Source organism: Episyrphus balteatus, chromosome 3 (assembly GCF_945859705.1).
Source record: "Episyrphus balteatus chromosome 3, idEpiBalt1.1, whole genome shotgun sequence".
Classification (NCBI taxonomy): Eukaryota; Metazoa; Arthropoda; class Insecta; order Diptera; family Syrphidae; genus Episyrphus; species Episyrphus balteatus.
The window spans coordinates 87,704,248-87,727,908 of record NC_079136.1 but is presented as its reverse complement, the minus strand read 5'-3'; the positions used below and the strand labels follow the sequence as shown (position 1 = coordinate 87,727,908).

At 33.6% G+C, this 23,661-nt stretch overlaps 4 protein-coding genes and 1 non-coding gene across 5 annotated transcripts; 1 reads left to right on the top strand and 4 right to left on the bottom strand.

Annotated features, from left to right (window-relative positions):
- Nucleotides 1-2: 2 nt before the first annotated feature.
- Nucleotides 3-4,407, bottom strand: LOC129917043 (SWI/SNF-related matrix-associated actin-dependent regulator of chromatin subfamily B member 1). Its single transcript, XM_055997354.1, has 3 exons — nt 4,024-4,407; nt 3,654-3,961; nt 3-607 (listed from the first exon to the last, which is right to left on the bottom strand). The coding sequence occupies exons 1-3, from the start codon at nt 4,293-4,295 to the stop codon at nt 75-77; spliced, it is 1,113 nt and encodes a 370-aa protein (XP_055853329.1). The 5' UTR covers nt 4,296-4,407; the 3' UTR covers nt 3-74.
- A 2,659-nt stretch (nt 4,408-7,066) lies between these two features.
- On the top strand, nt 7,067-13,861 carry LOC129917042 (polymerase delta-interacting protein 2). The gene is made up of 5 exons (XM_055997353.1): nt 7,067-7,263; nt 7,425-7,758; nt 7,825-8,166; nt 13,323-13,528; nt 13,590-13,861. Exons 1-5 carry the CDS (start codon nt 7,169-7,171, stop codon nt 13,729-13,731), a joined length of 1,119 nt encoding a protein of 372 aa, XP_055853328.1. The 5' UTR covers nt 7,067-7,168; the 3' UTR covers nt 13,732-13,861.
- Nucleotides 9,858-10,061, bottom strand: LOC129917416 (U12 minor spliceosomal RNA). Its single transcript, XR_008772774.1, has one exon. It is a non-coding gene; the product is annotated as a U12 minor spliceosomal RNA (small nuclear RNA).
- A 20-nt stretch (nt 13,862-13,881) lies between the features above and the next one.
- LOC129917046 (39S ribosomal protein L44, mitochondrial) lies at nt 13,882-15,207 on the bottom strand. The gene is made up of 3 exons (XM_055997361.1): nt 15,033-15,207; nt 14,210-14,968; nt 13,882-14,146 (listed from the first exon to the last, which is right to left on the bottom strand). Exons 1-3 carry the CDS (start codon nt 15,100-15,102, stop codon nt 13,992-13,994), a joined length of 984 nt encoding a protein of 327 aa, XP_055853336.1. The 5' UTR covers nt 15,103-15,207; the 3' UTR covers nt 13,882-13,991.
- Nucleotides 15,208-18,478: 3,271 nt separating this feature from the next.
- On the bottom strand, nt 18,479-23,085 carry LOC129915123 (uncharacterized). Its single transcript, XM_055994587.1, has 3 exons — nt 22,700-23,085; nt 22,462-22,634; nt 18,479-19,136 (listed from the first exon to the last, which is right to left on the bottom strand). Exons 1-3 carry the CDS (start codon nt 23,083-23,085, stop codon nt 18,562-18,564), a joined length of 1,134 nt encoding a protein of 377 aa, XP_055850562.1. The 3' UTR covers nt 18,479-18,561.
- Between the last annotated feature and the right edge of the window lie 576 nt (nt 23,086-23,661).

Sequence of the window (23,661 nt, the reverse complement as noted above, 5' to 3'; positions counted from 1 at the left end):
TGTATTGTTTTATTTTTATTAAAATTGTATTAAATTATTATTTTTTTATACAATTTAGCGATAATTTACATTTTTTACCATCCAGTTGTCGTATTAGCCAAGCGACGCATTCTTCTTGTATTTCTATCTTGATCTCGTATTTTCTTTTCCATTTCGGCATCGGTAAGAGTTTCCAGGAATGGAGCCCATGCATCAGCATCGCTGGGATTGCGAAATGGAACATCAATAGTCGAAAGTGGTGCTTCTGAGAAAGCATAAGTACGTAAATGCCATGATAATTGACCTCGAATAGAGTAAGCGATTGCTGTCACAAATTCTCCACCCAAACCAAGCTCGGCACAAAGTTTCATGGCGAATTCTTCGGGATTGTTATTCTTTTCAGACATATCCCATTCGACTTGATCTACTAATGATGTATTGCCTACGTGTATGTTAAGCTTTACAATTACACGCTGATCGCAGCTTTCTTCCAGTATTGGTTGTTCATTTGGGAACGCTTCAATTTGTTGACGGATAGCTTGAGCTATTGCAGGAACAAAGGGTACTGGATTAAGGTCTAAATCATCGCAAAGTACTTCAGCGAATTGTTCAGGTGTGATCATGCTTTCTAAAAGTACAAAATTAAAGAAAAGGATGAATTACTTTTTTTTTTGTTAAATTATATGTTTGTATATTGTTTTTAAACATTTCCATTATTTTATCGGTTACACACAAAAAAAAATATTGAGCTTTTCGTTTGGAATTTTTGGTTCCGTGTGAAAATTTTCAACTCCAACCCAGAGGGACTATGGAGTAGAGGAAGACCTCGTCTGAGGTGGAAGGGGACATCAGTTTACTTGGCTGGAAGCAGCGAGCTAAGGATAGAGCTGGCTGGAGGAGCTTGTTAGTTGAGGCCCAAATCCTTTTAGTTTAAAAGCTTCCCTCAAAGCTAAAAACATATTTTTTTTGTGATATTGTGTATAATATTCTGCACAATAGAGTTCAAAATATGGCTGAATTTATAAACGCATCGTTCCTTTTTCACCACTGGCACGAAAACACTACCTTACCTACATCATTTGTAAAAGATCTTTGGGTTAAACTAGTAATAGTGAGTGGGAGGCCGGGGGGTCATTCCGTAATTTTGAAAACGATAATCGAATCGATGATAAGCGTTTTACAGTTTGAGAATCTTTAAAGCTATTTTAAGTCAATTCTGATTCAATATTTCCTAAATAAATAAAACTTTTCGTGTTCTTAGAAGTCGTATTAGTCAAAGTGATTTAGTAGTTGCCTCTGATCTAGAACAACGCACTGTGCAAAGTTGCATTTCTAGGGGAAATTCAAAGTCTTCCGAATGGAAATATTTTGATATTTGTATGTAGAATAAAAGGTTAAATTCCAAACTATGAATTAAAACTGCATGCGGCGTTCTGCAGTGTCATGCACATAAGATTCAAATATGCAAACAGATATCTAAACCCACTTGATTTTTTGAGTGAAACTAATCAGTGCGTATTTTTTTATTTATCAAAGTTAGCTGGACAACATTTTTTTTTTGTATTATTTGTTGGCATTCTGTTAACATGTAAGCACAAGAAAAAATGTGTTGAGAAGTCTTAAAATGGAGGAAAATTTTATTTTCTTTTAAGGCCCTTTATTTCAATCATGTTTTCTGACATTGTCAAGCGTTTACGATACACATTTATCCGCATATATCCGCCATGTAATGGTGCCTGGCCCTTGCTCAATGTTCTTTTATCAGAATCCGTTTAAGGTTTTTGTGAATAGCAATATACAATATTTTTTTTTTTTTTGTTCAAGCTCATAGGGCAATAAACCTATTTTGACTGTTTTGAAAAATAGTAAATCACATTTTTATGAATCGCAAATATAAGACGAAAAGATTAAATAAAATTTGTCGATATCTTGCTTCGTTTTTGAGATATAGATAGTTTGAGAAACAACGATGTCATGTATCCTCTATCTTCTTATACTACATATCGGACATATAATTAGATATATAATTTTGAAAATCAATAATACACTTGTAGAAATACATAATTTAACATAGTTAAACTGGTTTGCATAAAAAAATTAAGTGTACTTGGAACCACGAATTAAGTTCTGCTAGATTGGCAAAATTGCACACTGTGCAGCGGAGTTAAACTTCCAAATTTTGAAAATTTCAAATACCTATATAGGATCAGTGGCGTATCCAGAAAAAAATTTGGAGGGGGCTGGAAAATTTTTCAAAAATTTTGTATAGGGTACCTAAATGTAGGAACATTTGTTCTCTTTTTTTATTCGTCTTTGAGCAGTACTGAAAGCTACATTTTACTGCTCTCGACAGCTTCGAACTACTGTCTCTTCCTTTCACAGTCAAAGTAGTGTTTTTTCAAAGTTCTTGTATCTCAATCATTTTACACAAACAGCAAGGTGTTGAGTAATCTTAAAAATAAAAAAACACTATATCGTTTGAACTTTGTCATGCTGAATTCAAAACTGTTTACGTATTTATTCCTACCACGTCTTGTTTTTGAGCTATACTCATTACTATTTTCCGCAATTCGACCGAAAGTGAATTGAAATCACTTTTCAATTTCACGTGAAATCTGTCTTCGATCGATTTCGACAACTTCGTAAATGCTTCGAACTGTCAATTCTGAAGTATTTTTATTTTTTATATACATTTTTATTTTGTTGCATGGATGCAATTTTATTTACAATTTTAATGAACAAAATCAGAATTTAAAAGAAAAAATAAGTAGATAGATTTTTCGAGACATATCAAATATGTATGCAAGTGAAATGCAGAACATGGGCGATATTATTGCAATTTGTAAATACTCAAATAAAAATTAATTAGGTAAAGTGTAAAGTGAATGAGGTGCAAACACAGAGGCAGTGATTAATAATGATATAAATAAATTAGCCACAATTTTGTCCAAAGATTGCAGATTTATTGAAAAAGGCACCAAATTCACTTACAGAAACAAAGTGAACTGATTTCGATCAGAAAATCCAAAATAAGTGAAAAAATGCAGAACATTTAATTTCACTATCGGCAAGTGAATGCCCAAAAAGTGAAATGCAGAACGTGAAAAAAAATTTCTATTTTCTTTGAGAAAAATATTATTTTGAAAAAAAGTAAATATACTGAAGACGATGTTTGCATAAGAAGTTTTACAAAATTTAACGGTGATGTAATTCGACGCCAAAATACCAAAAAAAAAGATTTGAAGAGTTCCAAATTGGAATAAAATCCGAAAAAAATGTATACCAACCCTCAACGTCAGCTAAGGCCCTTACTCAAACAAACACAAACAGCCCTTTCAGAATTTGGAGGGAGCTCAAACATCTGAGCTGCCTCTAAATCTCTAAGATTTACGAACAAGTTTCATTTAATTATGTACATTATGAAGAAATCAGCTAAATAATAACATTCTCTTGGAGGCTTGGGGGGGCTTGAGCCCCCTGAGCCCCCCCCCCCCCCCCCCTCAATACACCACTGTATAGGATCAATGATCAAAAACGAAGTTGCTTGTGGTAACTTCACTAGTGTGAAGTAAATACTAGATAAATTTTCCACTAGTTTTGTCTGTGAAAAATATTTCTGATAAAAACCTGCGTACTTAACAAGTCTATAAATGAACAATAATCAGAATATTTACCATTCTTATTCCAAGTGAAAGTGTCCCTTAGTTTTTGCCCTTCCAATTCCATGTCCAAACGTATTGGCACCAAACACTCCCGTTGCGAAGCATTCTCTATGCTAGCTGTTGGATCTGTATCATCAAAACACATTGGGAATGTTCGAACTTTCTTTGTGTGCACCCGATTCCGATTGATCGGAGTTGCTTGTGGCACAGCATCCAAGTGACTTGAATTGGGCATTGTTGGCACCCATTGTGGTGCCTTCTTCGACTTGCTCTCTCTTGGTAATGGTGTCTCTGATGTATTCACTGATATAGCTCGATATCTGGATATAGATACAAATTAATAGGTACATACAAATAAAAAACACCACCATGAAATAAATACTTTTCGTCATTTCCAGCAATTATTTCATCTACTTCTGAAGCCTTCAATAATGAAACCGAACTTGCAAGAATATGATTACTTAGTCCAGCATCAGCTAGACGTTTTCTTTCATCGTTGGACAAAACAATTCTTGTCATTCCTGGATATTTTTTATACAGAATACCACGGAAAAGACGTAGATAATTGCCGACTTCTGAGCCGACATAATAATATTCGCCACCTTCTTCTAGTTGGAAACTAATTGGCTTATCACCGTATGTTGGTACAGCCATTATATTTAATAATTTAGTTTAGTTTTTTTAAGTAAATTTAACAAATTTTAACAAATAAACAAGCGTCGAATAATTAAAATGCACTCCCAACAAATAAATATGGCGATAAGAATTAAGATCTGTTTGATTATTATATTTTGCAAGAATTCATTTTCAAAAAGTGCGTTCCAGGTGTAGAAAATTATAAGGCCCCGGTTCAACTATCGTACCATTGTGACGAGTCGCTGCATAAGTAACGAGTTGGTTTTGATCTATTATTTAACATTACCCAACTAGCACAACAGCTTCTGTAAATTGAAATCTCTCAGGTTCTACTTTTTATACAGCTTGTATTGAGCTTGCTTCAGAATTTATTTGCTTAAGGCTTGGCCACACCGGAGGGTACGCGGTAGCGGTACGGGTAGCGGCAACGATATTTGTATTAAAAAAATTCCACACATGAACGTTGATGTGTCAGTTTGGAATTTTTTCCATACAAATACCCGTACCGTTACCTGTACCTCTACCGCGTACCCTCCGGTGTGGCCAAGCCTTTATAGAAGTTTGGACTTGTTTAACAACTTCTAATAAGTTGTTTAAATACTGTTAAAGAGACTAATACTACGTTTCCACCTACGCTAAATCCGAGATTTAGCTAAGTAGATTTAGCACAAATCTCGAGTTTTATTCTAAATCTCGGATTGAAAGTAGGTGAAAACCTTAGATTTAGGGTAGCTGAACCCAAATCTAGGTTTTAGCGAAGTAGATTTAAAATAAATCTCGAGATTTATTCTAAATCTACTTAGCTAAATCTCGGATTTAGCGTAGGTGGAAACATAGTATTATACTATGTTTCCACCTACGCTAAATCCGAGATTTAGCTAAGTAGATTTAGCAAAAAACTCGCGATTTATTCTAAATCTCGGGCTGAAAGTGGTTGAACATCATGGATTTAGGGTAGGTGAACCCAAATCCGTGATTAAGCGAAGTAGATTTAGAATAAATCTCGAGATTTATTCTAAATCTACTTAGCTAAATCTCGGATTTAGCGTAGGTGGAAACGTAGTATAAAGCTTGTTTTTTCGGATAAGCCTGTTTAATGAATTAATAGAAGCTTTACAGAAATTACCAAGTTTTGTATTTGATTTTTGGTTTTGATATTAAATAATCTAGCTCGGACACTTTTTGGTTTTGACATTGAATAATTTGGCTCGGACATTTATTTGCTATTTGAACTGATTAAGTTTTTGATTTCATTAATGAATATACTAGGATGGCCGAGTGGGTAGAGTGGTGGACTACCACTAAGCAGATACGAAGATCGATTCCTGGGTGTGGTAAAAAAAATTATATACTTTTAAAATTATTATTAATAGATATACTAAAAACTAATGGAATGTTATATATAATATCAGATCAAAAGATAAAATTAATGAATTAAAACCAGTTAAAAAAGAATTATTTTTCGTTTTTGTAGTTGTTTTTTTAATTTCGATGAGACATGTATTAAAGAGCTATACAAGCTCTTCCGAAGCTATCTGTCAAATCTCAAAGCTTCAGTAGAGATTCGGTAAAGCTTCGTTTAAGATCCTTATAGAAGGTCAAACTTGTATAAAGTTCTCCTTTTTCCATGCCCATCAACCTAACTAAAATTTAAAAGAAGCTGAAATGTAGCTTTTGTAATACCTTAACCGAAGCTGAAATGTTAGTTGGGTCATTTTTTTTTACAAAATGCGCTACTAATAGATAAGTTGTGTTATATTTAGTAAAGCCTAGTATGCAGCTGAAGCGAAACGAAATTTTCCATACATGTTTCATTTCGCTTCAGTTGCGTACCAGACTAAGTCTAGTACTTTATTTTGCATGTAGATTTGCATATATTTGGCAATTTTCGTACGTCAACGTACGCACACTCTTCCGACTTACAGCCATATTATTCACTCTGGATTTAGTTTGGATTAAAGTTAATTTTAAATCCAATCGCTCAAATCCGAATTTCATAAATCCAAGGATTTAATTTTCTGTTCATATATTCACTCAAAAAAAAAAAATTATGTGATTGTCAGCTATTACATGAAGCCTCAAGAGGCTTGACTCTTTTTTCGAATTTTCTTTTGATATTCATTCTGTGAGGCGCGTACTATTACACGATGCCTCTTGAGTCAAAGACTCAAATTTGACATTTCTTTTTTGATTTTAGTATTGTTGTTGTTGTATTCCACCAAGAAGCAAAAAGAAATGAAAGGGAATGTTGAAAAAAGAAAGAGTGGAAAAAGAAACGTCAAAAAAGAGTCTCGGAATTTTGGCCCACGACTCTCCGGTCGGATAATTTTTTGTTTTATCTTCTTTCTCTTTTGCACTCATTGGTTTTGAAAAGAGGCGCGCCTCTTGAGGCTTCATGTAATAGCTGACATTATTCAATAAATTTTGATTGATTTGCATTTATCTTTATTTTTCCTTCTCAAAATACTTGACAAAGCAACTGAACACTGTAAAAAAGAATTTTACATCTGGATTTATAAAGTTAAACAGACCTCCAGAGAGCAGTTTAAATTTGTTTGGGTTTAAAAAATTGGATTTAAAATTGGATTTAAGTCGGGAATACTATGGAATTGGATATATTTTTGACATTTGACAATGTTTACATCCAGATGTATTTTTAAACTAGTGAAAAATATGGCCTTAAAAATAATAGAAATTTAAAGAGTTCGACATTAATTTTTCTCAAATATTTTCCCACACCTGAAACGCATTTTGTATTCTTGTCCCTCTGTCAAATATAATTGTCATTTTTGACATTTATAAAATGCGATGGCGAATGTTTGTAGACTTGTAAGAAAAATATTCTATATTATTCTTCCAAATACAAATTAAACAAAATAAAATTGTTATTCATGGGTCTACTAATAAGAAGCGCAACATTCGGTCGCATTGCCTATTGTGATATATTTATTCGAACAATATCCACTCGTAACGCACAACTAACCAAGTATGTATTAATAAAAAAAACCATAAATAATTACTAGACAGTAAAGTTAAATAAAATTATTTAATCAATTTCATCAAATATTGCATGCATCAAATAATTGCGCACACATTTATATCTCTTTAAGAATTGAGTTGCATAATTCAACTATCTATATTCCATAGATTAGCTGAAGTCGGCAGACTTGAGAATCCTAAACTCGATGGCAAATACCTAACTGGCCAATTATTTTTGCATCGAATTTTTGGTTATCGCGGAGTTGTGCTCTTTCCATGGCTTGCCAGAGTATATGATCGGGATTTGCATGCACCAGGCAAGCAGCAGGTGCAAGCAGATGAAAGTAATTTCAATAAACAAGAACAGACAAATAATAATAATGAAAAGACGGGTGCCACATCGGCGGCGACGGAAAATAATGAAAATGCTTCAAAAGAAGTCAAGGGCAAAGTTAATACATTCTATCAAGTTCTAATTGATTCGAGAGATTGTCCATTTATTGTAAATACCGGATGTCATTTCAATCAAGTGTTACTTTAGATTAATATTGTTTTATTTGTTTTGTAGAGAGCTCAAACTGAAGCTGTGACGTTCCTTGGTAATCAAGATTCAAATCGAAGTCTCTATGCAATTCCAGGCTTAGATTATGTTTCGCATGATGATATAATGCCGTATTCGTCAACAGAAAAAAATCCTCTACATCATGAGTTGTTTGATAAGTTCTTAGCCAGAGTTGAGGGAAATGATCCTGCCTTTGAGGCTAGAGACACACTTAAAGCCTGGCAAGAAAAGAACTATCCTTGGTTGGAATTGTCTGATGTTCACAAGGAAACAACGGAGAACATTAGAGTGACGGTCATTCCGTTTTATATGGGATGCCGCGAGACACCAGCTTCATCGGTTTACTGGGTAAGAAAGTTGTTATTTTTTTAAATACAATTTAGTGTGTAAGTATTTAGCAGAAGGATTGTTTATTGGGGGATACTAGTATCAACCAATTCACTCTAGTTGCCTGGAATTTGCCTTCGAGAAAACTTCGGAACTAATTCTTCTTTTTCTTCTCCATTATCGACGACAGTCATGATCTCGAATGGGATCATAGCTCTCCCAATTTACTGCTTCACATTACTGCTCCACATGTGGGGTTCGCCGGGTTGACCTCAATAAACGACGGCAGGCCTCTCTGTTTTGAATGGTTCCATGTCTAAGGCCAACTGAATGCCACTGTCGTTGCACTTGTCTTCTCCATAAGTTCTTGGACGTGCCTCTTCTTCGCGATTGCGTTGGAACATCGTATGCGATCGCCTTTTTAACTGGGTTCTCAGGGTTTCTTCTTTGTACATGACAGTACCAGCTTAAACGGTCATGCTGTATTTTATCCAAGACGGTATTTTTAACATGAAGGCTTCCTCGGATTTTCTTGCTTCTGATTCGATCAAGCTTTGTTACTCCAGCTGCCATGCAAAGCATTTTTATCTCAGCTGCTGTGAATTTACTCTCATACGTTTTGTACATTGTCCAACATTGTGAACCGTATGTAAGTGCTGGACGAACAACTGCAGTATAGAGCTTTACTTTCAGTTTAGGGGACATTTTTCTATTACAAAAAATGGCACATTTTTCTCGCCACTTCATCCATCCTACACTTATGCGATGGTTGATGGTTATCGCAAGATGCCTTCTTGTTATTTGAGCTTTTCACACTTGGGAAGAATTGTTCCATTCAAATAAATGTCCAGAATAGGGCCGTCTGGGTCAGAAAAGGGACAGCATAGATAATTTGTCTTTTTCTCGCTAATGCGGTATCCACTTCCCTCCAGAACATCCACCCATTCATCAAGTGCTCGTTGCAAGGATGTTGGATCTTCACTTATGATGGCTGCATCATCAACAAAGAATAACTGATTCACTTTCGGATCCGTCACTTTTCCTTCAAGCAGAAAGTCAAGGACTGAATAAGAGCAAAGGACTCAGGACGCTTCCCTGGTGCACAACGACTTTGATTGGGAACTTTTCGGTGACTGCTGCTTCCGGAACCCCTCGCTGTCTCAGGGACACCCATGCCATATCAGATCTCGTGGTTTTCTATCGAATGCCTTTTCGAAATCAACCAGCACAAATCCAGCAAATCCCTTGAGGAATCACGGTGTTTTTCCATTCGGATTCTTAAACTCTGTATGGCATCTGTGGTTGATTTGCCCGAGACAAACCCGCATTGGTCATCAGACAGTCGTATTATTTTTCGCAATCGGTCATCCAACGGAACTAATTAAGTTCAGTTCCCCTTACACCAATTTTGAATTAAGAGACTATTATCAGTTTTCCACTAATTCCCTTTATTTAAATAGCCATCCTAAATTGCATCCTGACGAACGTAATGAATCCGTAGTGACTTAAATATTTTTATAGCTCCACATTATGTAGTTTGAATTTTCTAAAATCTTTCTTTCTGACTTAACCTCCTTCTCCTTCCTAAGAGATTCATTTGAACTCTCTTCAAATATTGATTAATTCACAAATTTTTAAACCCTATTGGTATAAGGGTGTGTTAATTTTCCAATTACTTTCGTGTTTAAATAATATTTGATTAATATAAATTAGGGCTAAATCGCTTCACCCGAATCCAGCATCAAAAGTAGTGATGCTAATTCAAGGGGACGACCTCTTGCCCATCAAAAAATTAAGCTTTAAGAAAACAATTTTTGCTAAGCAACAAGTGCCGCGCATTATTGTTTCATTGTGCTAAAGCATCATCATGCGGTTAGCATGACATGTTATTTTCCTTACTCGTTAGTTTAAGGCACGAAGTTATTCGGTGATTTTACAATTATGTATGTCATATAGATGATCTAAGTGAATGTGAATTGTAATAAATATAAATTAAATTTATATAGAACTATGAATTAAATAGTAAAATTGCACATTTATGAATAAATTGCATGATAGTTTTGTGTCATACGAGAGTATTTAATTTCAATTAGTTTTTGGTCGTTTAGAAATGTTGTTTGTTATTGAAAATTAAATTCGAATAATGTGATACTGAAAATGTTAACTAGTGTTTTCAATCAAGAAAATTTCAATAAAATTGTGGTTCGTAGGGCTTTGCGTAATTGGTATTTCGGAGAGTTGTCTTTCTTTGAATTGCTTTAAGGGATACTAATTGGACAAACGATGTTGGCTTTGAAAAATGGAAGACACTTCAATTGCATCTACACATACATAGTTATTAATTAGCATTAGGGCATTCATCATTTGTAACTGTAGAATGAAGATGATCAGAGATTGTATGTAAAATTAAATTAAATTATTAAACATTAAAAAGGCTGTTAGCTTAAAAAGATGGTATGTATTTGTCTTTTCATACCTAGCAATGTAGGTAAGGAAAAAGTTTAAAGATGCATCTGATTTAGGTCATATGGGTGATGAGACGTTCAATAGAATAACCTAACTTAGATCTCTATGGATGCATTACCTTCGTCAGGATGTTATTTAGGATGTTTATTTTAATAAAGCGAATTTATGATGGTTATTTAAATTAAGAAAATTTGTGGAAAATAGATAATAGTCCCTTGATTAAAAATATGTGTACGGGGAACTGAACTAAATTGGTTCCGAAGTTTTCTCGAAGGCAGATCCCAGCGAACTAGAGTTAAAGGAGTAACCTCGAGGCCAATACCAGTTAATATTTCTATCCCCCAATGAACTTTACTAAGTGTTAGATTGTTTGTTGTTTGCATCAACGATATGGAAAAGGTTTTGATACATTCTTGACTCAAACTTGTTGCAGACGATGGATTTTTGTGTATTTCTGGTCGAAAATGAAGATCTTTGTGTAATAAGTAAGTGGCTAAAAATAAAAATAAATCGGCTCTTGTTAATAAAATAAATAAAATAAAAGTTTAAAAAGATGTTATAATAAAACCTCATTTTCTGTCCCAGTGTTCTGTATTTTTTTAATATGTCCCAAAAAAATCGAATGCAGATTTTACAAAATAAAGCAATGCGCATTATATTTAAACGTGATAACCTCTGCTCATATAAGAGAAATGCACGAGTTGTTAAACTGGTTCAATATAAACCAAAGACCGTTCATCATCAAAATTAAAAATAACGTGTCCTGAATACTTAAGTGCACCAACTAATATAAATGGATTATATCCTTTTAAACCAAATTAAACTGAATTTTCTTTTGTTGGTTCTGTTTGTGATGATGAACTTGAACAATGATACTGTGTCGTAGGAGTATCAACTGCATCTCTGCTTAGCCGTTCGGACGCGGTTGTAAATTGTAGGCCCATGCTATTCTTGGAAATTGATTAGACACCCATAGTTGAGAGTTTTAATTCACTTGGCGCCAATTTATTGAGCCTCCATTAAATTTTGAAATTTATCGTTTTAGTTAAAAGCGTAGTTAAACTATTGACGCCTTTAAGTACACACCATTAAAAATTCATTTAATTCACTCTTCTTTAGTTAAAGTCCTTACTTTTAATGGAAACTTCAAATTTAAAACTCTGTTAAAAATATCCTAGGGAATTTTTATTTTTTTTGAAAATAAATCTGTCAAAAGCAACGATTTTGTCAAATCGAATATATATATTTGAATGAAGAATAATATAACAAACATAAAAACTGGTGCGTAAGCGAGGGTATCAAAGTTCCAGCGTTAACCAGAAACTGAAGGAATTGCAATTTTATGAGATGACAATATTATGCAGCATCGCAACCTGGACGTGTTTCTTTGGAAGTGGAGAAGATGATTTAGTATATTGTGCTCTTCTGCGTAGTAGATCCATTTTTTTAAAATTTGTTTCCATTCAAAATCTTTAGTGCAATGTTGCAATGAAATGGAAACGTCGTTTCTATTAAAACGACTTGTTCTAGGAGCGCCAATTTGTATTACTAATTTAGAACTTTAACTTCGTAGTTCCCTCCGCCCTTTGCCGCTTTTCCGTATGGCAGGATAATTACTTTACTGGAACCTCAATATTGGTGTCCAAAGCAATTCTTTTTTGTGTCGTTTTAGGACAAACGACTAACGTATTGGGGTATTTATGTATGTCATAAACATGTATGAATCTTAACCGATTCTTAGCAATCGCCCGCGTGACGCTGATAAATTTACAAAAGTGTTAGGACTAAAAAGATATTTCAACAATCCTTTGAAGACATTTCATCCAATTTATTAATGTCTGTACTTTTATTCATAATTGTGTTTTTTTTTTTTTTTAATAATTCTTTAGCTCATTTGACAAACAATTTTTTTTTTTCAAATAAAATAATAATTAAACAATTTATAAAATGACATTTGACACTAATGGAGAGTGAATAAATAGAAATTCTGTTTAAAACCTCCATTTGCTCTAAAAATCCCTCTTAAAAGGTCGAATTCGGCTTTTTATCTAAATGGAGTTTTAAATTTAATGCTCAATTAGTTAATGATGTCAAACTTCAAAAAATTGCTTAAAAGAGACTGAATTAAACGAATTCGGTTTTTAATTTTAAAATTCCCTTTTTTAATGGGGATTTAAGTTTAATGGACAGTCAATAAATTGGGCCTTGGTCTGCTTTTTCATGAATTGTCGTGCCACAAATTTATTTATTAGATTGTTAAATACATTTCGTTTTAATGAATTAATTTTTGTATACTAGAACTAGGCGGCATTGTCTAAAGTTATTAGTCAGCGGGGTTTATAGTTAACGTTGACGATGGTCTTTTTTTTTTCTAAACAAAAAATTCAAACTAAAATAGAATGATATTTCGGAAATCTTTGAGTTGGGATCCATTTCCTGTAACGATTTCTTATTTTGGGTTTCAAGGGAGAAGTGAAACTTCAACAATCACAAAATCCATTCTTAATGACGATTTGTATGAAATTTTCCATTACGGATTCGGATTCATAGCAATTCTCCGATCTTGATAAGGCCGAATATATTTAAACATGATATACATTTTTTTTTTAATTTGAAAAAGCAAAAGATTAAATAAAATCACAGTACACTGTACTGTGAAATAAAATAGGGGTACAAAATACAAGTTTTATTTTATTTTTTAATTATTTTAGTGGCGCTACTGTATTCGATTGGAAAATTTAGGCGAATTAAGCGTTCAACTTCGTGAAAGACACTGGAGAATCTTTTCTCTCTCGGGTACCCTAGAAACGGTCAGGGGACGAGGCGTTGTCGGACAAGAGCCTATACTTAGTCGAAAATTGCCGGCCTTTCAGTATAGCAGTCACGTAAGCTTGCAAGCTCCAAGTGGACATATGTGGTAAGTAAAATATTTATTTTATTAAAAAAAAAACTCTACTACATTGAATTTTTGTTTATAGGGGAACTTTCCGTCTGGAACGTGAAGATGGTCATTCTTTCGATTGTAAAATTCCACCATTTTCTTTAGAAAGCAAACCCGAAGAAAATCCAACACCTTCTTCAAAATCAACAAAACCTGATAACCCGGAGAGTTCACTTTAAACGCAAATACTACCAATAGGAAATGCAGATGTGAATTAATAAATTAAATTATTTTAAACCCAGTCCATGTCGACGTTTTTTTCAAAGACGTGCGTCGTCGTTTGCTTTCTATTTTGTTGGTTGAAAATTCGTTTTTCAATGAAAAAATAATTATATAAATAAATTTGTTTTAGTCATATGCCAATTCGTAGTCTAAAGAAATAAACAACATTTTGATTTAACAACAATTCTTAATTATTTAATTTTTTTTTGTAATTCAATCATTTTTGAAGACGTTTTGTTGCTTTGGCGCTTGAAAGTTCTTCTACTTGAATTGAAAAATCAAACGGTTTTACATTGTCCTGAATGCCAAATAATGAACGCAAAGCATCTAGCGAAGCTACATGGATTGCTGTTTCGATGTCTTCACCAAATCCTGAAAAAAAGAAAAGAAATTCATTGTTTTCCAATAACTCTCAAGGAATTAAACTAAACTTACCTTGACCAATTTGTTTTTTATTTGAATAAATAGCAACTTGATACGCTGCAAGTACGGTATTCTTGCCAGCTTCACCAATTAACCTTGGTTCAGGCTCAGCAAGTTTCAAATCTTTGCAGATATCTTTTAAATATTCAACTGGATTCTGAATGTCCCACAATTCAGTTAAATCCTTTTGGTTGAGTTGTGTGCAAATAAAATCTCGGATAAAATTGAATGCCTTCTGTGAACCCGAAGATTGTTGAAGGGAACCAATGACAGCAAGTAAACTTTTAGCCATGGTATCGTTTGATGGTGGATATTCAGAGGAAAACACCAATTCGGTAAGACCCAAGTGTTTCGATACATGAGCAAGAGTTTCTTCCGACATAAGAAACGCTATATATGATTTAATACCTTCTTGTGGAACTTTTGGCAAAGAATACTTAAGAAAAGCATCGATATATTCTGAGACAATTGCGGCACCTTGTTCAACTAGTTTTGAATTGTCGGTTAGATTGAGTTGGGGTTCCTCAATGCCAAGCTCACGTTGTTTATTTTCTTCTTTTATAATATAAGATCTATTGGTTAGGGCCGATCGCAGAGAAGATAGGTCAAATTCTTCGTTTAGTCGTTTGCCAAATGCATACAATTCTGATTGATAGTTCCATTCAATGAATTGTGAACGGGGTTGTGGCGTTTCGGTACCGATTTTTTCTCGTCGACGACGAAGTTCACGTAATGTTGGGGCAACCCATCTTTTTATATGTCGAGTGTTATCTACAGCAAATGGATATCATAACAGATGAAATAAGATTTATGGAAAAAGCCAAGTAAGACTTACTTAATTGCGTATATGAGGTAAGATGAGAAGTAATTAGAAGTGTTTTTAGGCTGTTTCGAATGAGTGACATTTTGTTTTATTAAATAATAATAAACTTTTATATTTATAAAAAAATTTTAATGTACAAATCTTGTGCAAAGCCGAAAAAGAAAAATCGAAGACTTTTCAGTTTTGACGTTTGTAATGTCATTGTTTGACAACTGAAATGGCAGCATTCAAAGTTTATAATTTTTTATAAAAGTGAACATCGCATCTAGATGAGCCAAAAACAGAGGCATGGTTTAATTTAAACCCATCGTCGAAATTTGTTAATTTTTTAAATTAAATTTAAATGTTAAATTTTTTCCATATAATTTCAATAGGGGTATTCACGATGGTCTTGCATCGTTGCAAAAGTGAAAAAGTGTAACATTTTTTTAAACTTAAACAGCCAAATATACAAACTATAATCTTATACCTACTTTTGCACTTTTTCTATACTCTAACCCTATTGCAAAAATAAAATACAATGGTGCAAAATGTGTGTGTGTGAAAAATAAAATTTAGCAATTTTACACCTTTTCGTTGCACCGGATCGTGAATACCCCAAATGTAAAAGCCAAGTGTGTTGCTGAAGTGAAAATAAAAAACTCATAAAAAATATTACAATGAAAACTTACAGGAAAAATTTCGTTTTGCCAGTGGCGTACGTTGAGTTGGGGAGCCCCGGGACAATGCTAAATTTTGGGGCCCCTTTGATATTTGGGTCTTATTTGATATAAAAACTAAGAACAAATAAAAAAGTACGTATACGCCCTACTCTTTTTTTTTGTTGGGGTCAATGATGTATCATCAATCGTTGGTCGCTAAGATTACTCAAGTAGGTAATATTTTTTGGAGGTATATAATTTTTATGTCAAAAAAGCTATTTAGTTGTTAGTATTTTTTTTTTTTAGATGAAATAAATATGTAGTAAATATGTACCAATTCATTGTGTATTACATTGCAGAATATAATTTGTCTCTCTTGTGTCCAAAGTGATTCATGTTAAACATCTTATCTTTTTCTTCGTTCATGTATAAAAAGTTGCCTTTCTCTGCATTGTCTTCATTCGGTGCCCTGGATCTTGACGGGGGCCCCGGGGCACCGCTGCGCTTGCCCCAATGGTGTGTACGCCCCTGATTAGTAAGTTCAAATTGTATTTACTCGTAATTATCTTTATAAATAAAAAAGTTATATAAAAAAAATATTTCAATGACTGCATACCATCTCGCTCCACCCTCCAGAATCATGCCATAAAAAAACTAGCAAAGGTTGGCCCTGAAAACCATACCAATCCGACTTTGTCTATCAAGAAAAAAAAAAGCATAAAACACCACACCCAGGGGCGGAGTGTACCTACCTACTACTAAACAAAAACAAAAAATTAAATAAAATTAATTATTTCTGCGGGAGGATCATAATTTGCTATAAATGGGGCCACACAAAAGTCACATTCATAAACAAAAAATACCAAGACTGGAAACTTTCGTACGTCTTTCCCCCCAAAACCCTTTTGTGTACAGTGCTGTCTGTGAATATATGTGAAAGCCACCACGTTGGTAAATGACGTTAACACGCACACATTTATAGATTCACGACATTCACCACACATCGGACACGAACACAACGATAAGTTCACGACATTCACCACACCTCGCAGCTTGTAGGCAAACGTCAGTTGACCGCCGAGTTTCCAGTCTTGGTATTTTTTGTTTATGGTCACATTATTCAGTTTGGCCGTGGTCGTCGACGAGTTAACATAGGAAGTCAGCTCCTGGCATCGGTAAGTGAGGACTCATGAGACATCAAACGTGTCTCATCGGACATGTCTCATGGGACATGTTTCTCATGGGACATGTCTCATGGGAAGTGTCTCATGGGATATGTCTCATGGGACATGTAACATGGAAAATGTATCATGGGACATGTCTCATCGGACATGTCTCATGGAACATGTCTCATGGGACATGTCTCACGGGACATGTCTCATCAGAAATGTCTCATGGGGCATGTCTCACGGGACATGTCTCATGGGACATATCTCATTGGACATTTCTCATGGAACATGTCTCATGGGACATGTCTCACGGGACATTTCTCATCAGAAATGTCTCATGGGACATGTCTCACGGGACATGTCTGATGAGCTTTTAGAATTTCATATGGGTCTGGGTAGCTTCAAATTTCTACAAACAGTCCGGAAAACTATACAGAAATGCGTTTGAAAATTTTCACTTTTCGAGCCAATGTTGTTTAGGCTTAAAGCTGTATCCAAGTCTAGGAGATGGAGGGGGCCTCCAAAAAAATGTGGATACAAGGCCCTCAAAATGCTAGCTATAACAATGGATGAAATTTTTATATTTACATAAGAGAAACCATTTTTGAAGAAATATTCTTTTCCTTTAAAAACTCCTTTTGTTCTTAAATAATGTAAATGCACTAAGAACCAGTTTTAGAAATATTTAATCGGTGGATCAGCAACTTTTATCTTCTGAAATCGGAAGTAAGCCTGCGGTTTAGCTGTTTAGCACTGGGTAAAGGTCCATATATGTAAAAGTAGCCACATCCATGCTTGAACCGAAGTTGACCCACAGTTAATCCGCCGAAATCGGCGAGTTAAATTCCTGAACCAAAGCTGATTCGCGTTTGTGCAACTGGAACTAATTGTATTCTTAATTCAAATAACATATGAAAAACTCGTATTGGATTTGATCAATATATCATTTTATTTTCAAGAGGAATATATACGATAGCTTACAGCAAATTTTGGGAGTGGAGGTAAATAACCAAAATAGGAGTATGCAGTTTTATATCCTTATGAGTTCTTATAACGAATTCAAAGAGTCTGACAGCTTACAATCGCGACCTTATATGATTAACAGAAATTCACATTGTGAATAAAGGGATTGATGCTCTGTCATTTCCCCTAAGTATGAATATCCCAATCTTGGTGATGCGACAAAAAGAAATCAAGATATGAGCTTTTTAAACTAACCGTATCGGCTCTACTGTTGGAGAGTTTTGAATTAAAGAAAAAAACAAAAAAATAAGAAAAAAGTCTCTAAAACAAACCTGCATCGTCAAGATACATATTTTCAGGCTTAGGGGATCTTCTGGTTCTTAGACTAATAGGATTTCAACTTTTCATATAATTTTGATTTTTAAACATCTCAAAAAAACTACACCTGTATAATTTTATTGTATGTAAATTTTATTTTCATGAATATCAAAGATCAGTACTTTTTTGTTGTAGGTATCACATTTAACATGTTCTTAAAATGAACATGAAAAATATAAATTTCTAGATGTTCACATTTTTTATTTTTGTTTTCTTGTAACTTAAAATAACTATGATTAATTTAAATTTAGGAAGGCAGTGAAGTTACTAAAATTAAACATGCGATATTAATAATGTTTGTAAAAAAAAATGATAAACTTAAAAATAACTGTTATAAATAATTCAAAGTTCTTTTTTTCTCTTTAATTTATTACATGCTTGGGATTTTTTTTAAGCTACACTCGATTGATCAGCAGAAAATTCTTTTACCTTAGATTGAGACAGTCTTTTAGTTCTGGGTGGAGGAATTGGTGGCATAGCTAAGGTTGAACACTTTAGGTCAGATGCTTCTCTAACAGCTTCTTGCATGTTGGTGACTCCCTTGCCACTTTTATCATCTTTTGCATTTTTCCATCGTAACAATTGTTTGACACGTTGACCATGATAGTGATACAGATATATACTGGCCAAGATGCACAAAACAAAAAGAAGAGTGATTGCCGCAATAAATATGGCCAGGTATGGTGAAACTTCTTCGGGCAGTGGTTGTTCGTCTTTTGTTGTTGCTTGTGTTTGGTTTTCTTCTGTGGACGGAGGTTGCGTGGCTGCTGTTGTGGTTTTTGTCTTAATCGTTGGCCGGAACGGACGCATTGTTGTCTTGCCACCTTCTCCGATTGCGATATCCGAGCATGCGCGAAACTCTTCTTGTGGACCACATCCGACAGCACCAACACCATTGTCGCACATTCCCCAATTGTTTCCAGCTATGTAACGCCATTGGAGGACACAATGATTGCATTTCATATCTGTGAAAAATAGAAGAACATAAATTACTATGCATAATCTTAAATGAAACAATATTAGGTATTGGTAGGGTTTAAATGACCCAGACTTATTGTGTAAAGACAAAATTGTTTTCTAAAGGCAAAAGATTTAAATTCCCGTGTGTTTAACTTGTAGATATTTCTATATTATTATAACCTACCTCGTCAAAATAAAATTTGTTAGTATTTTTTAAGTAAATTTTTGATCATATTAGTTGCTCTATAACTTCATATATCAGTTAACATAATAGCTGGGTGGCTCAACTCACCTCTGCTGATGAGCACCGGATACGTATTTTATTTTCACTCATGCTCAAAATTAACACATACCCTATTTATCCTTATAGAAAAAGGCGTTTATTACCTTATATCTCAGTAATGGCTCATATGTGATAAAGTTACAGAACCCCGACAAACATTTTTGGTTCTATAAAGCTTTACAGATGCTACCGTAGCTCCTGTAAAGCATTATAGAAGCAAAATTGCTAATAGGAGAGGTGCGAATTTGGCAAGACAAAAATAAAAAAAATAAGGATTTTTCAAAAAAGTGGTCACAAAAAAGTCTCTTTATAACGGTGAAAATATATTTTTTCGAATTGTAAATACAATATTCAAATTCATCGGAAAATTCTACATCAATTTCATGTATGATTCTATTGAGACTGAAAAAAGTTCTAGCGACATGAAAAAGTACAAACCAAATTCGCACCCGTGTGCCTATCATGTCACAAAAAAGAGGTGTGCCTACAGAGGGTTAACATAGTTTGAATTCCTATGCAGTAGGTGCATTTTATGAGAAAAACTGTCAAAAAGATCACTATTTAATTAAATACATGCTTTGTATCGTATTAATAATTCTCGAAAATTACAAGAAAAGAAAAAAAAAAAAAACAAAAAACATAAAAGAAAATGAAATGCAAAATGTTGACCAGTTCTTGTTAAATACTTAGCATAACCAGTGTTGCCAGAGAATTTTAGAGGCAAGGAGCCGAATTTTAGAAGTCTTGGAGCCAAAAATCACCAATTTCAAAAATGTTTCATCAAAACTCAAAATAATGCATTTTGTACCATTTTTTGTTTGTTTTTTTCATCATTTTTTTCCAACTTCAAATTAACTTAGATATATGATAACATAAACAAAAATTTAAAAAAGAAATAATACTCTGTATTAAATTTATCAGACTTCAAGTTAGATTCTTTAATTTTTATTTAGTAATAAATAAGAAAACAAATATAGATTGTGGAAAAGTGGAAACAAAATATGAGGCGTTCAGAATAATAATGGGTCAAGTCCATTATGGTTCATTATTCTGAACTTTGAGAAGCTTTTTCTCAGAAACTAAAGGAACTTTTGAAATAAATGTTTCACAGATCGATAGCTCCATATAGGATATATGTATCTCCAAAATGTCTTTCTTTTATTTTATTTGACATAAAACGAAACCCTTAATTTTTAAGACCTTAAAACATCCAACCTAAAGAGAAGTGGACTTGCCCCATTATAATTCTGAACGCCTCATATATGAATAAAAATGGAAGTAGGTACATTCACAATTGTGCTTTTCAGCAAGACGCCAGATTCTACATACTTCGAAGAAGTTTAGTTCTACTTCGAAGACTTTTAATTCGTGATCATAATAATCAAGTTCTTTTATTATAAAAGTTTTAAATATCGAAGGAGCCAAAAATCGCCAAATTGAAAACTTAAGGAGCCAAATTTTGATAAATCGGAAATCAGAATTTGAAGGAGCCGGAGAAAACTTGAAGGAGCCGGTTTGGCTATAAATAGCCGGTCCTGGCAACACTGAGCATAACATGAATAACAAATTAATGAATTGTTTTTGTAAACAAAATTTAATTTATTCGGAAATTTTACTCAAAAAAATGTAAAAATGGTAATATTCCAAAAATAAAAGGAATAAATTAAAATAATGCATAAAAATAACCGGACAAGAATCTTAAAAAAGAACAAAACTAATTTTAAGTAAATTTCAATAAACACTCATTCTTTCTTCGGATCGGTTGGATGAAAACAAAAAACGATGAATAATTTTATAAATTTACCAATCAAAGGACAGATTTAGTATTTCAATAACAAAAGGGAAACAACTCAGTTTCAGAATAAAACGCTTGAAAATCATAACTGTGAATTTTTTAGATTAAGATTTCATTGAAAATGCTTTTTGCTATTTTTTGTTTATTTTATTAATTAATTTATTTGTTATGCATGCAAACCAATACAAGCATTTACAATTATAGTCACGTTGCATGGACTAAAAATTGTAGTTCGGATGTTAAACAAAGTGAAACGAAATTGTAAGATTTGTGAAGTTCTTACTGATGAGGACATTTGTATCCTGGAGAATATGTATGTTAGAAGGCTGATAACTGATAAGTGAGCATAGTCCATGCTCCATAAACAAGTTCATCTTCAGATGATAAATCATTTAAGGGCAAAGTTTTCCAAAGGATACTTTAAACTAGTTAAATAACGATAGGTGTTAACAGTATGGGCAAGAAATGTTGCTTTCATTATGATCACGGAAATTTTCCTTTAAATTGTCTATATTTTAAAAATTCATATTTGTTTTTAGGTGCAGTGCAATAAAACCCGCAGCAATAACCCTTGCAAACCCAAACGAAAAGGAAATATCCCCTGCAGGCTTTACTTCCTTTTAAAATTGGCAATAACACCCACTTCGAAAAGGCATTAAGTCCCACGGTTGTTTTTTCATTCTGAATGTGAATAATAAGCACTTTCACTTGTAATAAAGCATTTAAAATTCGAGGAACCCCCCTGTTTTGGCTATAGGATTTTGAGTGGGGACAAGGTTGGGTATGTACAAAGTTTCTTTTGAATTCCAAGAAACTTTTAAATTGTTAGGAAAATTTGCCTACACACAACCTTACACCCACCCCAAATCCTATAGTATGCCCAAGTAGGGGGGTTGCAGGGGGGCAGCATTCCCTTCGATAGCTACCTCAAAGTATCATTGCAATTTTTTGGTTTTCGATCTTATAAAGTGGAACAAAAATAAGAAAAGGCTAAAACACCCACGTCCCACGGGTGTAATTGCCGTATTAAAAAGGAAATAAAGCCTACAGGGGATATTTCCTTTTCATTTGGGTAATAACACCTGCAGGGATTATTTCCGCGAGTGTTATTGCACTGCGCCTTATTTTTAGCATTCAAAAATACGTGATGTAGTTTTTAAAGGCAATTTAATTGATTTAAACGAAATACTCTCCCTTTTACTCTTGAACAACTGAACTTTTAGCCGTTAAAAAAATAGATTTCTCTACTCACCTGGTAACTGAGCCTTGATTTCGTATATTCTGCTTCCATTTCTTGGATAAAATCTCGTTGTTAAGTCTTCTGGTATAGGCATGGCAGGTGATCCACCTAATACAGTCAATAGATTCTTATCCAAACAGTCTTGCTTTGCTTTGGGCTCTGGACACAATCGAAACTCAAAGTATCTAACAAAAAAATTAAATCTATAAAAAGGCAATTCAACAATAAATTAATTTCTTATTCAACATACCCCATATGACTAGCGGTCAGTTCTACTCTAATGACCATTTCTGATCCTGGATTATACCGACGTACAATAACTCCCTGACCCCATTTACCACCATATTCATGCGGTCTTGGTTCGGGCATATTCCAAGCATCTCCGCACTCTCCACATTTACCGTCATTGCCTTTCCATTGACGCGTAAATCCACCACAATACAATTCATGGTCGTTATAGTCTGGAGGAGTTTGGAAACCATATCTCCATGCTGATGCTCTACTTGGTGGTTCAATCAGTCGGCCATGACCAGAGCAGGTTGTGAATAATGTGCAGAAGGCAGTAAATAGTAGGCATACAACAATGGAGACTCCATTGAAAGCCGCTAGTTGCTGGGTAAATGTCTTCTCTGCCATTATTTAAATGACGAGCAACTTTTGACAACTTTTTTTTATCTCTTAAAAAAAAGAAAAAAAATATTATAATAGAATTTTGAATTTATTATGTTCATTTGTTTGTTATTAAATTTAAATAAAATTTCATTTATTATTTTGAACGGTTTCTAATTAAAGAAACCTTCACAATTCCTATAACCCTCTAAAGATTATTAATCAATTTGCGTGTTTTAGTTAAATAATTTCATTTCGTGCATGAAATTATGGTTTTTTTTTCTTATGAAAATAATCGTACATTTTCACTACAAGAGGCATTAAATAAAAACATTTTATTACATTACATTAATAAAGTTCATTAACCTAAAAAGAAATCATGAATATCATGATAAAAATATAGGAGTAAATTTAAAAGAACTAAATAAAGCTATACAGCGAATTATAACTTAGGCATGTACTTTTACTTAGAGATGTTATAAGTTTTGATTCAGTAGATAAAATAGCTTTTAAGGACACTGATATGACATCTCTAAGAGAATAATTTTTAAAAATAGCTAGAGTAAAGTGGAAAATATTAATTTTAAAGAGAAAATTCCGCAA

Excerpts from the sequence above, each read along its gene's own strand:
- LOC129917046 (XM_055997361.1), bottom strand. The coding sequence starts at position 15,102 with ATGTCACTCATTCGAAACAGCCTAAAAACACTTCTAATTACTTCTCAT. Across the intron at positions 14,969-15,032 it reads TACCTCATATACGCAATTAA|ATAACACTCGACATATAAAA; the intron begins GTAAGTCTTACT and ends CATTTGCTGTAG. Across the intron at positions 14,147-14,209 it reads TAAAAAACAAATTGGTCAAG|GATTTGGTGAAGACATCGAA; the intron begins GTAAGTTTAGTT and ends TCTTTTTTTCAG.
- LOC129915123 (XM_055994587.1), bottom strand. The coding sequence starts at position 23,085 with ATGGCAGAGAAGACATTTACCCAGCAACTAGCGGCTTTCAATGGAGTC. Across the intron at positions 22,635-22,699 it reads CTGACCGCTAGTCATATGGG|ATACTTTGAGTTTCGATTGT; the intron begins GTATGTTGAATA and ends TTTTTTTGTTAG. Across the intron at positions 19,137-22,461 it reads AATCAAGGCTCAGTTACCAG|ATATGAAATGCAATCATTGT; the intron begins GTGAGTAGAGAA and ends TATTTTTCACAG.
- LOC129917042 (XM_055997353.1), top strand. The coding sequence starts at position 7,169 with ATGGGTCTACTAATAAGAAGCGCAACATTCGGTCGCATTGCCTATTGT. Across the intron at positions 7,759-7,824 it reads CGAGAGATTGTCCATTTATT|AGAGCTCAAACTGAAGCTGT; the intron begins GTAAATACCGGA and ends TTTGTTTTGTAG. Across the intron at positions 8,167-13,322 it reads CAGCTTCATCGGTTTACTGG|TGGCGCTACTGTATTCGATT; the intron begins GTAAGAAAGTTG and ends TAATTATTTTAG.
- LOC129917043 (XM_055997354.1), bottom strand. The coding sequence starts at position 4,295 with ATGGCTGTACCAACATACGGTGATAAGCCAATTAGTTTCCAACTAGAA. Across the intron at positions 3,962-4,023 it reads ATTGCTGGAAATGACGAAAA|ATATCGAGCTATATCAGTGA; the intron begins GTATTTATTTCA and ends ATCTATATCCAG. Across the intron at positions 608-3,653 it reads TTTCACTTGGAATAAGAATG|AAAGCATGATCACACCTGAA; the intron begins GTAAATATTCTG and ends TTGTACTTTTAG.